Below are 15,430 nucleotides of genomic sequence, written 5' to 3'. Positions count from 1 at the left end.
ATGGCAGCCCCGGTGAAAGCAGCGGCGCCCCTCCTGGCTCTCATCGTGGCGAGTGAGTAATCAATTCGAACCCCCCCCCCCCCGGGTTGGGACGGGACGAGGCGCGTCCACTTTACGCGTGGGGTGTTTAATCACTTACTCTCGAGGTGTTGATGGACACATTAACCTCTGTCCGGTCTTTGCATGGCAAATAATGGAATGAACTCCGGTGACTTTAATTGATTAATGTCGCAGATATAATTGAATACATATTGATTGACGTATAATTTATTTTTATTTTTTTTGGGGGGGGGGGAGGGTATTTTAAACGTACAGACAACACGTGATACAGAAAAACAGGCCGGTGGGGAAAATAGTGGCATTTTGTTGCGTCACACTTTTAAACACGTGATTTTTTTTTACGCTTTAATTAAGTAACGTTCTTCTCTCTCTCACAGAGTCACAATAAAAGTGTTTTATTTATTCATTAAGCACGTGGTTAAAATTCTCTTTATACGATTGGTTATTGACTTGTTTGCTTTATTTGTATTTATTTATACAAGAGTAAAATCTCTTTTCCTACTTCTCTCAGCGTAATCGATACGTTAATTCCTATAAATCTATACTGTAATGGGAGTGATTGGTTTTTGGGTCAGCAAACAGGCCCTGCCCTTAACCTTTTACACCATTACGTTTCGCCTGACGGATCCAACTCCCTCTATCGCTTGCATTCTGACTGCTCTTCTCTCTCCTATCAAGCCGACTACGACATCCGGGCAGCCACTGCGGCGTCGGGATCCATTTGCCCTGCTTCTGTCTCTGCCTTTTCCTGCTGTGACTAACGTGACACATTAAGGTCCTCGTCACAGACCCGATCTGTCTCCCGTCTCCCCCAGTATCTGAGGCATGCTGTTGTAGATGTGCTTGATACAGTATACGTGCTACAGCTTCTCCCAGATAGCCCTGTTTTACGCATTTAAAGCTCGCACCCTGCCCGGATAGCACGCAGTTCCCCATCACACATCCCCGACTCTGGCTTCCTGCAGCCCCCCGGGGTGAAACGTGGACTTTGTGGGTGGGTTTCTATCCCGGAGACATTCTCAGGCTGTTGATTCCCACATGCTCTACAGTTTGCTTTCTCATACTGTGAGTCCTGATGCGTGTTGGGTTCAGCGGACATCAGTGAGTCGTCACCTCAGAGCAAACTATTAGTCATCGTGTTGGCCTGCGTGTGTGGATGTAAATATCAGCCTGAAAGAGTTGGACGAGGCATATTTGAAAGAAACGTTACTAATAAAAAGTCTCGTTGGATCGCGACCACGCAGCTGCAGATGAGCACGAATGGCACGGGGGTGTCTTTTATGAAATGATGGATCGCATACCAAACACAAGCAAAGAAATCTGAAGCTGAACTCATTTTTGACCTAAAAGGAAAAACCAACCGTGGATGGCAATAGAGTGAATTATTCATTCTCCTGAAAAGAGAAGCCGAGAGGATGGAGAGAATCTGGATTCGTTTTCTTTCTATAATCTGGATGGACCTATAGAACCTTGCGCATCGCCTGAACAAAGCGGCGTCTGACCGCTGCTGGGTGTCGTGCTTGAAGCTCAGTGTTGATTGTGATCTCCGCGGGGGGGGGGCTCTGAGAATGATCTTTGATTGTGTTTCAGTCTCTGCTTGTGAGATGATGGCTTTTTTTATTCTAGTGCTGATGAATTATTGAGGTATGGAGAGTGCAGTGAGCTGGACGAGTGTGTGTGTGTGTGTGCGTGTGTGTGTGTGTGTGTGTGCGTGCGTGTGTGCGTGCGTGTGTGTTGAGGCCTACTGCTGGACGTCCTAATGCTCCATCTTCACTTACATCCACGTCATGCCAACCCTTTTTTTTACAGTTAGATCTCACTTTGCTCTTTACGGACGACAGTTCATCTCCACCTCATCAGTCCTTTCCACGTCTGTACACGTAGAGCTTGATCAATATATATTGGCCAGTCATTATTATTACCTGATATTGGCCTGTCATGTACATATCATATGTGATCCTATCCCATTTTAACGGGGTTTGATCAGTGCTAATCCGCTCCAGAATTCCCCGCCTCCAGCACACCAATTGATCTTTGATGATTACTGCTCAATAAGATATTTGACAGGACTCTGAATCGTCTGTAATTTTTACAGCTGGGTGGTTTAAGAGCTATTGCTCTCTGAACAAAGCTTTAATCCAATTACCCAAAACACTTTTCAATACAGCTGTGACGTAATGAACTAGAGCAACAGGATTTATTGAGCGATGCAGGCTCAAGTCCAGATCCACCAAAACCTTACATTTACACCAGTCGATTCATTTAACTAGCTTCAATTACAGGTCGACCCAGGAGAAGATGCATGGAAGCATCATGCAGATGCTTTTTCCTTATTGCATATGAAGAATTAATTGTTGCCATGCTGTGCGACACGCTCAAGAATCCCTCCCATGAACAATTCACAAAAGACCCTTAAACGTACACTTCTTTCTGTGGTTTTCTTTCTGTATCTATTTTTCTCTCCTCTTCTAACGTCCTTGTTCTTTTGCATCTAAAGACATTGATTCTCGTGCTCCAGCATCCTGATGTCAGACTTGCTCAGACGCTCCACGCGTCTCCCCCCCCCCCCGTCTCTCCCGTGGATGCAGAAGCCTGCTGGATGTTAACGTTTACTGACCGAGTGTAAAATACGTCTTTGCTTCCCACACCTGCCTTTTAGGCTTAGTGCCTCTTCGACTCAGATTCGACGCTGACGTGTCTCAGAAAATATTTCTGTCTTGAGTTTGTGTTGCTCTGACAGCTGGCAGCATGTCTAGAAACCAGCGCGTGTAAAGTGCCAAAAATAATCCACACACACAGTTGCCCAATGAAGCTAACTGCGCCGTTTGGAGATGTCTGAATGAATTATGTTTGCTGAAGTCAGTTTACAAATGTTGTTCCAAGACGCGTCACATATTTTTCCCTCTTGGAGGTTTTTGGGAATTTTTCCCCCATCAATTTTACAGATAGTCTGTGTCATATTCTGTAAGATGAAGCTAAATTATATTATTTCATAACGTCCATTTCAAGAGCATTGTCCATATATATATCTCCCAGCTATATATTTTTACCATCCATTGCCCTGCTTTTTCAGTTTTTTTTAATGAAACACAAACACAAACAAAAGCTTTCCAGAAAACAAGGAATATAAAAGCAAATAAAAGCGAGGGAAACGTCAAGTACAAGACAAAACACAAGAGAAATGCATTTAAAGGGGCGAATGTGTGACAGAGTGAACATTTGCCTGCGCGGTAACACAGAAGAAAACCCAGGGTATGTAGATTTCAAAGGACAGCTGAGCAGTACATGCATCCTGGTACTTCACGGCCGTCAACAGAAGAACAGTAAACGCAGATATAAAGAGGCAAACGGAACAGCTTTCATTTGAACAGAGTTGACTATAATATATGTATTTTTCAAAGTTGAAAATGTACGAAAGTTTGGCTGCATCCTTGTTTCAACCCACCCCCTCTCTCTGAAGCGCTGTGACCCAGTCAGACACTGTTCTTCCCTGATTACTAGAGTGGAATCAGCCGTGCGTGTGTGTGTGTGTGTGTGTGTGATGGAGACTGCAGCTTGCATGCATTGTTACTCTCATTAAACAGCATCGGGACATGCAGCATGCTGCGCCGCTACAGCATTATAAATGGCTGAAATCTTCACGCACGATATTGAAACTACTTCCCTGGGCAAGTGTGCACGAGCGTTTGTCTCTGTCTCTTTTAGTGCGCGTCTTGTGCAGCTACAGACAGCAAAGATCAGGGAATCAAATTAATACTTTTTTCAAGTACTGTAAGTCAGCGGTTTGTATGTCCGTTGTCTCTCTTCTCTTTAAACGAGCATGAAACATACAAATTAGTTCGGATTTTGTTTTAGTGCCGGTGCAAATTTTTATCGAGTTATTTTTCCTAAGCCTCATCTGTCCTCCCACCATGCATGAAAACTGAGTTGATTACTCTTTAGGGGGCTCACCGTATGTTGCTAATCAGTCCACTTTGCTCTCTGTGTGTCAATAACCTGGTATATATTATATATATATTTATATAATCCCTCTCAGCTCATCCCGTGTGCATTTATTCATTCGGCCACTGACTCAGGTGTGACTGGCGCTGAGCAGAAACACAAACACGAGCAAATATATCCAGTGTTACTCCTGATTCAGTGTAAGGAGTCTCTCTCTCTCTCTCTCTCTATGTGTGTGTGTGTGTGTGTGTGTGTGTGTGTGCAGCTGCCTTGTGTGCAGATGTGGAGGAGCAGCTGGTCAGTCACTTACTGTCACCGGAGCGCTACAACAAGTTGATCAGACCGGCTGTCAACAACAGCCAGCAGGTCACCATTTACATGCTGCTGTCTCTGGCTCAGCTGATCAATGTGGTGAGGACACACACGCGCTCACACACACGCGCTCACACACACACGCTATGTTGCGGGTCCTCCACCAACCTTCCACCTGTGTGTGTTTCAGAATGAAAGGGAGCAGATCATGACCACCAACTGTTGGCTGTCTCAGGTTTGCGCCCCCTCTTGCTGTAATGGGGGTCCTGTTGTGCAGACGCTACCTCTGAGCATACAAGTGTGACTCTCTGGAATGCACCAATTTAAATGTTTAAATGTTTAATTCTTTTTTCATCAGGTATGGAATGATTACAGATTGATGTGGAACCCTGAAGAGTACGAGGGGATCAAGAAAATCCGACTCCCTGCACAACACATCTGGCTGCCGGACATCGTTCTCTACAACAAGTGTGTGTTTTACTGTAAAACTAAGTTATCAAAAAAAAAAAGAAACGCACACAAAGCAATGAGCGATTTTAATCTAAGACTGCATATGAGTAAGAATACTGTGTGGCCACATCTATTCTCTTGTTTTACATTTCCTACAGGAAAATTATTTTATAAATGCTGCCTCAAATCTTTACAGACTTAATTAATGGCCTTTTTTACTGCAATATTTTAGACATATTGTAATGATTAAAATGCATAGTGCTGCTTTGAATTTTTTTTTCTTTGTATATACCATTCATATTTAAAAAGAATGTATTTGATGCAAAAAAGTCCTCAACAAAAAAAAAAGGAAATGTGAGTTTCTGCAATTCTGAGAAACCCAAACTATTGATTGAGACTATGTGGTGTCGAGGAACTCAAGAACAAGTTCTTCATTGATATTCTGGTGATTTCTCAGTTAATGTAATCAAAGTAAATGAACTTCCTAACATGTAGTACAGGACAGGCCTCATGTTGTATGGAGCTCTGGCCTGGTAGGCATTAAACCTTTATGCAGACGAGTTGCTGGTCATCTTAAGATCACAGGATTGTCATGGCTTCAGAGGCATTAAAGGCCGACTTGCTCTATAATTGATGGGTCATTTATCTATAATGCATCACTTATAGGCAGTCTCAGCAGATTTGAGGAGCGGTGGGGGGGGGGGGGGGGGGGCAGTTGATGTCTCGGCTGGCGTGCGTCCCGAGCGGCACCGGTGACATACTGTAGAGTGATTCACGATGAAGGGATGAACCTCTCTGTTAAAGGCACGATGAAGGGTTGAATTAGCTACCAATGCTCCCCCCCCCCCCCACCATTTCAGTGTTATAGTTATTACCACAAATGAATATTAATTCATGTAAGCGTTGTTATATGAGCGCTTTGACTTTCTTTTTCACCTGCCTTTGGCTCCTCCCAGTGCTGACGGAACCTATGAAGTCTCCTTCTACTGTAATGTCGTCGTCTCCAACAACGGCGAGGTGTCCTGGCTCCCCCCAGCCATCTACAAGTCTGCCTGCAAAATCGAAGTTCGTGATTTCCCTTTTGACCAGCAGAACTGCACCCTTAAGTTTCGCTCGTGGACCTACGACCACACTGAAATCGATCTCATCCTCCTCAGTGACTTTGCCTCGCGCGACGACTTCAAACCCAGCGGTGAGTGGGACATTGTGTCACTGCCCGGACGCAAGAACGTAGACCCCAATGACATCAGGTACCTGGATATCACTTATGACTTCATCATCAAAAGGAAACCTCTGTTCTACACCATCAACCTGATCATTCCCTGCGTTCTGATCACGTCGCTGGCTATTCTGGTGTTCTACCTCCCGTCAGACTGCGGTGAGAAGATGACTCTCTGCATATCTGTCCTCCTGGCCCTGACTGTCTTTTTACTCCTGATCTCAAAGATTGTGCCGCCCACATCGTTAGCAGTGCCTCTGATTGGGAAGTACCTCATGTTTTCAATGGTGCTGGTCACCTTCTCCATCGTCACCAGCGTTTGCGTCCTCAACGTGCACCATCGGTCCCCCAGCACACACACCATGCCTCTGTGGGTCACGCATGTCTTCTTGCACAAGCTCCCGTCTTACCTCTTCATGCGGAGACCTGGTAGATCCAACATCCGCGAAAAGTTCAGGAAAAGACACCAGCAGCGATCCTTCTCTGACCAGAAGCTGCACGGGGTGGATGGGGGGGCCGGCGGTCCTCTGGGAATGGCGGATTCCTCCTCACCCTTCTTCGTCAACGAGGATTCGGCCAAACGTTACGGCTGGAAGATCAGTGACTTTTCCGAGAACACGGAGTTCAGGAGGAGAATGACGTTAAAATCCAACATCGACGTGGAGGATGCAGTGGGTGGCGTTCGGTACATCGCTGATAAGATGAAGAGCGAAGACGACGATGAAGGGGTTGGTGCATTGATATACGAGCGTTTGTCAGAAGTCTAAATATGTAAACATAATTTTAGTTTAACCAATCATTTCTGTCATCAACTGCACAACGGTCTATTTTTTTTATACTCAGACACTGACATGGTCTGACCTGCCGTCTGAAAGTGTCCCAGGGAACATATTAGCGTTAGAGCTATTGCTAAAAGTGCCACCTGTTAGCCTTTAGGTCTTTCTGCTGCTGCTAAATAATTACACATAAATATGAGAATAAAGACAGACCATTCGTTTCAATCCGGTTCTCCTCCAGGTCAGAACGGGAAGCGGTGCCAATCTTTAATATTATTGTTTCTCTGCAGATCATTGAAGACTGGAAATACGTGGCCATGGTGATCGACCGTCTCTTCCTGTGGATCTTTGTGCTGGTGTGTGTGGTCGGTACGCTGGGCCTCTTCATGCAGCCGCTGTTTCAGAGCTACAACACCCCCATTGTTGATGACGTGGACCATAACTAGATCTTCGATCTCAACCCAGACGTGAACTTTGATTTCACCCCAGAAATGAGATCTGATACATTTTTTTTTTTTACACGAAATCTGAAACGCACCACACACTCACTGGGAAATGATAATCATGCACTTTATCCCTCTCTGTCTCTGCACCACTAGTTCGCCTCCTTACGTTCACCCCTTTGTCCTGCACATCAACCGTGTATCATCTGCTGCACTCTTCTGTCAGTCGGGGATAAAAACCTCCATCCAGATGAATATTATAGATCCGAGATGGAACTGACAGAAGGGGGAGATTTAGAGGGTCAAAGTGGTTCCTCATGCAAAGGCATGGAGTATAAAGTCTATATATGTGTTTATGAGTCAGTGCCATAAAAGGTCTTGTTCAGAGCTGAGCGGGAATAAATGGTCAAAAGATACTCTGTGCTTTAACTGGCAGTGCTGATCCACCTTATAGGAATATTTAAGTGCTCATTGGACGAATGTTAGATGCCGTTTCTGCTGGTGACTTTTCTATTTCTAGGACATGTAGTCATGTGACTTTTCACTGAGTCACTTTTGTCTCTGACTGTGCATAAAATAAATTGCCAATGTAATAATAAAAAAAAGAAATTTGGATTACAAATGTTCAAGCATCATCAAGTGAGATGATTTGCAATGTGTGCAATTGTTGTTTACCTGCTGCATAAATAACATTGAAAGATTCTAATAATTAGCCAGTTGTAGGTCTGTGGACGGACAGGAATGATGTCATCTGCTTACTCATGATCTTGCGGGGATGGAGGGAGGGATTTTAGGAACTGACTCTCCATCGCTCCCCGTAAATGACCCACTGTGTGTTATTCACTATTTATTTCAGTTCACAGATTTATCCACTAACTGCAGTTAATACATAATTCTGATATCATGAGAGTCAACAAGAGGAGGGAGAGCGAGGTCCAGCGTGGAACAACGGTCCTGGTTGGAGCCCACGGTCATCCAGGAACCAGACAGACTCTTGAGCCAGAGAAAAGAAAGGCCAACGGTAAATATTTAAAGCAAAGATGGCTTTTTAAAATCTCAGTCAAACATCTGACTGATTTAAAGTCGTTCCTGATGTGCTGCCTAAAACAGACATGTTTAAAATAATAAAAAATAATAATGATTATTGTTACTTACCTTGATTTGTGTTGATTTAAAGTTCACGACATTAATCAATGTGGTGCTCAACAAAATCAATCACTGAGGAAAATAACAGCAATAATATTGAACAGTATTTTATACACACTGGCCCGTGGCCATATTAGCAATTTGACTATATTGTATGCTTGAGTATTAGTAATTATTAAAAATATTAATAATTACCATGCTAATTATTGTAATTATTTCTAGGGGTAATATGACTTGTCACTCAGATCATACTTATCTATCACTGCTACCAATATTAGCCAATCAGAAGGTGTACTGTACTAATCCTGATGTACTGATTTCTCCATCGCTTGTGTTGCCAGTCATGTTGTCTGACTTGTTGGATTGGATTCAGGACAATAAAACTTGAAACTTACAGGAAGAGCCTGAGATCGGATCTGATGTCTTGTTAACTGGATCAATAAAGGGAAAAGAAAGCAACCGGCAGACTCGATAAAATCTCATGAACATTCATAAGTCATCTTTCATTCAAAGATATGAGCATCTCACCTCACATCAGGGGAGGCAGCACCTCACCCATTATCATGAGAATTAAAAAAAACTAAAATAAATGATGATAAAATAAATATTATTTATTGTACAATTTGTCTGATCTGTAAATTCGTAAAAATCGCAATGGCAAATTAAGAACAGAGTTCAGAGCAGATAGGCTCTCTCTCAGCTGCTGTGTGTGTGTAAAGAAAGCTTATATGAGAAACATAACCTTTGTAAATCTGACACTGACAGCGTCACTGGCTCACACGGCCTGTCCTCCCGCTCTCATCCACTTTGCCTTAAACAGATTTAAACGTCCGTACCAGGATTATTCACCAGGTCAGGATACCACAGTATAAACGTTTACACCTCCAGGCTCTTGCCTCAGTCACATCCAGCCTTGAGATGGTTTAAACCTCGGCACAGTCTCCTAGCAGTTTGCATCATGGGAAGAGATCTGGGAGTGCAGCTGCATGCAGGGGCCAGGGTTAAATGTTAGTCAGCTGACTCAGGCTTCGTTCCACAGTCTCGTATCCCTGGGGTTTGTGGCTTCGCCTTCTGTTAGCTTGAGACGGCAGTGAGGCGCTAAGGCTGCTAAAGGGACACAGCATGCGAATGAACGCACAAATGCACAACACAAACCTGGAAAATTACATGCGTTGTGAAACTTTCTTCTCCCTAACAGGAAGCAGCTGCTTCCTAAAAAAGGAGTCGGAAGCATATATTAATGGTTTAGTTGTTTAAATTTCAGGGGAAAAAAACAATAAAATTAGAGGCTGATCATTATTTTCCACTACAAACATTTAACAGTGACATAATCCTGCAGATGCAGTGACAACCTTGAACTGGAGATGGGTTCAGCAATTATAGCTCAAAGTTAAAGCCCCATCCGCCCCTCTTACGACTCATAAATTACTTGCTTGACATCGGCATCAATTTCCATTAAGAGAGTGGTCACACGAGGGGGGGGGGGGGGTTACATTGTGCTGGAAAACTGAACAATCAAACGGTTCCTCTCATCTATCTAACGATTCTAACCCTTTCCCAAGTCCATAAACATTGTATCTTTCTATCTATCTATCTATATATCTATCTATCTATTTTTTTTAAGTTAGTGATTTCCAACCATTTTATTTTTCTATAAACTAATCTAACCTCTCAAGCCCTTGCAGAGCACTTATTTGCAGACGCATCATTTATTTATTCCTTTTCGTTGTCTTTCGGGTCAGATGTTCACTTTCCAGCGTCTGCTGTTGCTGCTAACTCCCTCCATTGGTCTCCGGGCGTTCGAGGCGCTTCCGTTACTAGACTAGAGGCTTCACCAGGAGTGTTTGAACTGAGGTTTACACCAGTAGTAAATGTAGAACAACATGACTTGGAGAGGCTGTTTACCTGTATGTGATTGAAAGCAATATCTAAACAAGGGTGTGGTGCAGTTTGTTTTCCTCCCTGTGAGACATAATTACTTTAAACACAGAACCACTGAATGATAAACTATTTTAAAGCTTAGCATTAATTCAGCTGAAGCTCCGACTATTTTTAAGATTTGTGCAGAGCTGCCAACTTCTACTCTTTTGCACTTTATGTCAGCAGGATCAAGAGGGAATCACTGAAATGCGTCTCGGTAGTAGTTCAATGGTGACTAATTCTCCTCTGCTGCCATGTTGTTGACAGTAGCTTAAAATATTCCACAAGACTTTGGTACTGCACATGAATTATTCTCATCTGTCTTGCTGCACGCTGCAGTCTTCACAAAAAGGACACATTACAATGAGAATGAGCGTTTATGTATTTATCCCAATTGAAGGAAGGAATAGGAAAGCCAGCCAGAGAGAGTTAGTGTAATGTTCTCTGTGCCTGATCACAAAGCGTGACAGAGGAGATGAGACTGGACTGGTGATGGAGGAGGTTTACAAGCAGGGTGGAAAAGAGAGAGAGAGAGAGAGAGAGAGAGGGATGGAGGGAGATGAAGTCTGGTTATAAATAACATGTACAAGACTTCTGCTCTCTGTTCGCTGGCAGAGGAGCCACCATTAAAGAACAATTCATGCGGTAGTCAGAGATCAATAAACATTTATTCCCCTCTGCGAGACAAACCTGCATGTAGATGCGGACATAGAGGATGCGTATACGTGTTTCACAAATTGATCTCACTTAGTTGTGATTTTACATCTATACAATGTAAAAACTCAGATGAGTAAACTTTAGAGAAGTTCAGCTGCATGCAGTGTGATCTTTTTAGCTGTCTCTGTTGACATATTCCATATTTCCTGCATTATTTGTGTTAATCTGCTGAAATTCAGACTCTGTCAGCAGTTTGATCAGTGTCCTACGTCTCTCCCATCATCCTCCACAGGATACTCCTTAAGGATTTATACCTGCAATTACAGCTCTGTCATTAATATTTATGAACTACATTACTGGATTAAAGGATGTGCAGTTGAACCGGGGGAGGTGGGGGGGGGGGGGGGGGGGGGGCATTAATCCTCCCATCTGAGTCACTCATCTTAGGGGACAACACTGAGCATTGGTCCAAACATTTTGCAGGGCTTGATAAGGTTTCTCTGTAATTTTCCCACTGGAGCGACAAACATCTCCCAGTCACTGCTGCTTGGCTGACGGATCAGGATGCCAACTGCTGCCCACTACTGGTTAAATAGAGGAACTGCATGGTTCTGTGTCACTAAGCAAAACTACTGGGAAAAGGAGTAGAAAGATGCAGGGATCAGATTTTACAGTCATCCATCAATTTGCTGTAACTGCTACAGGCAAACATTTAATCAGTACGATTGAGTCTTGGCTGATGTCGTTGTTCTCTATTGTTTTTCTGTTCAGTCATGAATTGCACCTCTCAAAGTTTTGTGTCACAGTTTTAAAAGTTCAGTCTTTAGCAACCTGCTTTTACTTATTTCAGTTGTGAATTCCGTTGCTTGTAAATTTCCTGTTTTATGGCTTTTATGGATGGACTTTTCTTCCAATTACAGAGCATCAAAATTAGCCGTTCAAAGCTCTGGGAAATATATAATATATAGATGTAAAAGCCAGAGACAAATAATGTAGAAAGGGCTCCCAAAATACATCAACATCAGTTGTGATTTACCTTAAAGTGATTCTAATCATGACAAAAATGTCACCAGACATCTTGAAGTACAATTAGAGTTTGATAAAAATATTATATTTGGACAACAGCCCCAAGGTCAGCATTGTAGATTGTCGAGGTTATTAACAAAATGTCCCTGACACATTTGAGACTGATTACAAATAACTTGAAGCCATGTTGAAATTATCACATGTGGTAAGAGGTCCAGTTGAGTCAGCGCTGCGCGGCTCGGTTTGATCCTCCGGCTGCAGTCAGTTCACAAACAAATGATACTGCTGGTCCTTCTGAGAGCAACACAGACAGAGACAATAACACAGCAATAATGCAAAATGGAGATGCAAGCTCAGCGTGTCTGTCACACTGTGACAATTAAAGCGACAGAAATATGTTGCTCTCGGTTTGAACGTGGGACAATGTGAAAGAGAGAGTTCATAGGAAAGAAAATGTGATGCAGAGAAATCACAGTTTAATTAGCAGAGGCTTTAATCAGATAAGACTAATTGGAGCAGCGGAGGGAGTTTAATTAACTGCTGGTGGCTGTAGCAGACCCCGGCGTGGACGGCAGCGGACACTGAGAAAAGGAAGTAAACTGTGGTGAAGGAGGGACAAGTGAGAGAGGGGGGGGGGGCTGTTGGACGGGAACGCCGAAGGGTCGAACCGGGTCATGGAGTAGCGTGACTAGCAGGACAGGACGTAGCCGTGGAAGGAGAGAGGATGATGGAGCCTTTTAACAGAGGCTGGACACAGTAGAGCGAGAGGACAAAGGGGATCTAGATGGACTAAAAGGGTAAGGACAAAAGGACAAGAAGTCCTCACCTCGTCCTGCTAGTGAGGATAACAACACCCAAGGACCCAATGTGTTCCGGCTCTCATCCACCGGACTCTATCTAACCCTCGGCGTCCGTTCGATCAGGAGAGACGGCCGAATGACGTGAGGACGTCTTTATTCCGTTTGGAACGGTTGACGATGCATGTGGAAAGGCCACAGCTTGATTAGATTTCAATACTAAAACTACTTGTTGAGCCCTTGTGATGTCTTCATGTCCAAAAAAGACACGCCAGCATGTTTAACAGCGGAGAAATGGGGGGCTGTGCACCAACAGGGTACAAAGATCTGCAGTAAAAATGAAAACACTTTGTTACTGATTCATCTCAAAACTAAATCTTTCGTACGGGGGGGGGGGGGGGGGGGCGTTGTTAACGCGGGCCTCGACCGATCCGGTGTGTCTTTCTTATTTTTGGTGATTTGCATGTTGCAGTTCGGACGCCGTTCCTGACACAACTCTCTGCATTCATCCGGGCTTGAGACCGGCACAAGGGAGAAACTGCCAATGCTACGTTAGCTCCTGCTAACCGCGCTACCCGTGCTATCCCCATGAGGCTGCATTTGATTAGATTTGCTGAAACATCAGATCACAGTTTTTCGTCATTAGTGTAAAGTGACGAGATGAGACGAAGACGAAAGCTATCACGTCTCACAATGTGGCACAGGACAGGCAGTGATCTCTTCTCATATGACCACCATCTACGATGAGACGCCACTCACAGGAAGGTTGGTGACCCCCCCCCACCATCACCACCAGATTCAGCTGAGGACAGAGACATATAGTCCTGTTAGGTTTCTTGACGTGGATAAAGAAGGACAGTCCTGCTGCCGCGGACACGGCCTGCAAGCACACTTGCCCTTTTCTTTCTTCTTCCCCGTCCCTGCCAGGCCCTGGAGGTCCTTCTGCTTTATCTGGGCTGTCTGAACAGATGCCCGCTGTTATTTAATGGCGCGTCTTGCTGTGTGGTTTCACAGGAGTGCAAAGAGAAAGAGACATGTAAGACAAAAGCGTGTGGCGTGCAGCAGGAGTGTTTTCCTCTGTTCGCTCTCCCTGCTGGTGGGATGCCGGTCGGTTGGAGATGTTCCGTGTGAAACGTCAGCCGCCGTGGGGCAAGAGACGCCTCCTGGGATCCCAACTAATTTCCTCATTGCTGTGGAAGCTGTGTCTCTTTTAAAGCACGCATTTTAAAGACACATTTCCTTCCACCGAAACTCCATCTCTGTGGATCCGGATAAATAGCACAACATAGACGGAGCCTTAGTTTCTTCTTTCATATTCTGCACCAACGCTGCCGACCCGGACAGACGAGGGATTAGCATGTTTATCATCGTCATACTTTTCTAAATCCTCACTTACTCAAATAAATATGAGAGTAAAGCATTTTAGGGACGCCTGCTTTTTATCCTGATGAAGATGTTTAACCTCCTTTTTTTTTAAAAATCTATAGCAATCAGAAAAAGAGAATCAGAATTTAGCCAAGTGAACTTTAACCTCTGTTGCAATGTGGCTTGTGTGGAAGAGGCTGTAACTGGTCATCCAGAAGAGGTCTCAGATATTTTCCATAACAGATTTATCCCTGTTTTATGCTTTTAAAAATAGATTTAAATTCATAATTACAGGAACACATATAAATGTTGAAGGTCACATGTTGGCCTTCTAGTCTGAAAGCTCAACGCTGAGGTAAAAATATCTCCAAAGCGTTGCTATTTTGGTGATGAAAGTCCAGAGGGCTTGTTTAAATGTCTGCCACTATTTCTCAGGCAGTTTCTCTCCTGCGCCTCCGGGATTGGATTTACTGTTATTAAAGTTGATGGTAGAAGTAGAAAGTTGATCAACCAGAGCAGTGTGCAACAGGAATATAACAGGAATATAGGCAGAAGTGATTTGATCAGTGTTTTAAAATGACAGATAAGCGAGGATAAAATAATGTTTCTTCCCAGTTCAGCCTGAAGGGTAGAAGCTCCTCTTTAACCTTTCTCTGCAACTTGCTGAATTAAAATATAGATTCCGTCACATCAAGCAAATTAATCTCTCCTCTTCTCTTCTCTTCTCTTCTCTTCTCTTCTCTTCTCTTCTCTTCTCTTCTCTCTGACACTTGTTCATGATCTCATATCATTTCCTGAGCTTTTTCACGCTCAGCTAATCTGATCTGTCTCCCTGCATTAGCCGCCTACATCCATTTAGTCTCACCATCACACCTTCGCTGCATCATAATTCTCTCCCATAAAATCTCTTGGTACCCTTTTGGTTTCTTCTTCATGCTCACTCTTATTTATGTATCTTTGTCTCTTTTTCTACTTTATCTTCTTCTGTCTTCTTGCTGTGTTTTTGTACTGTAAATGTATTTGCAGTTGTGCTGAAACATCTCGTGCTACCGAACACTAAAACATGATGCAGATCAATATGTTCCATAGATCGATGCACATGGGCAGTCTCGTGAAATATTAAGAAACAAATCAGATGAAAGATAATTCTCCTCGTCACGCTATAGTATTTGTGGCATCGTGAAATGTCTGACTGAGTTTTACAAAATATATGTGAGGAATCTGGATATCATATGTTGAGATATACAGTATATATATATATATTAGCTGAGAGGATAATGGATCATTCATAGCTGATGTATATAATATGAGAGAGAG

General features: G+C 43.5%; 1 protein-coding gene across 1 annotated transcript; it reads left to right on the top strand.

Annotated features, from left to right (window-relative positions):
• Window positions 1-7,205, top strand: LOC137895052 (neuronal acetylcholine receptor subunit beta-2-like). Its single transcript, XM_068740533.1, has 6 exons — window positions 1-52; window positions 4,268-4,413; window positions 4,505-4,549; window positions 4,673-4,782; window positions 5,721-6,711; window positions 7,050-7,205. The coding sequence occupies exons 1-6, from the start codon at window positions 1-3 to the stop codon at window positions 7,203-7,205; spliced, it is 1,500 nt and encodes a 499-aa protein (XP_068596634.1).
• Window positions 7,206-15,430: the final 8,225 nt, after the last annotated feature.

The sequence above is a fragment of the Brachionichthys hirsutus genome, chromosome 6 (genome assembly GCF_040956055.1).
Source record: "Brachionichthys hirsutus isolate HB-005 chromosome 6, CSIRO-AGI_Bhir_v1, whole genome shotgun sequence".
In the NCBI taxonomy this organism is placed as follows: domain Eukaryota; kingdom Metazoa; phylum Chordata; class Actinopteri; order Lophiiformes; family Brachionichthyidae; genus Brachionichthys; species Brachionichthys hirsutus.
This window is presented reverse-complemented; position numbering and strand designations above follow the sequence as displayed.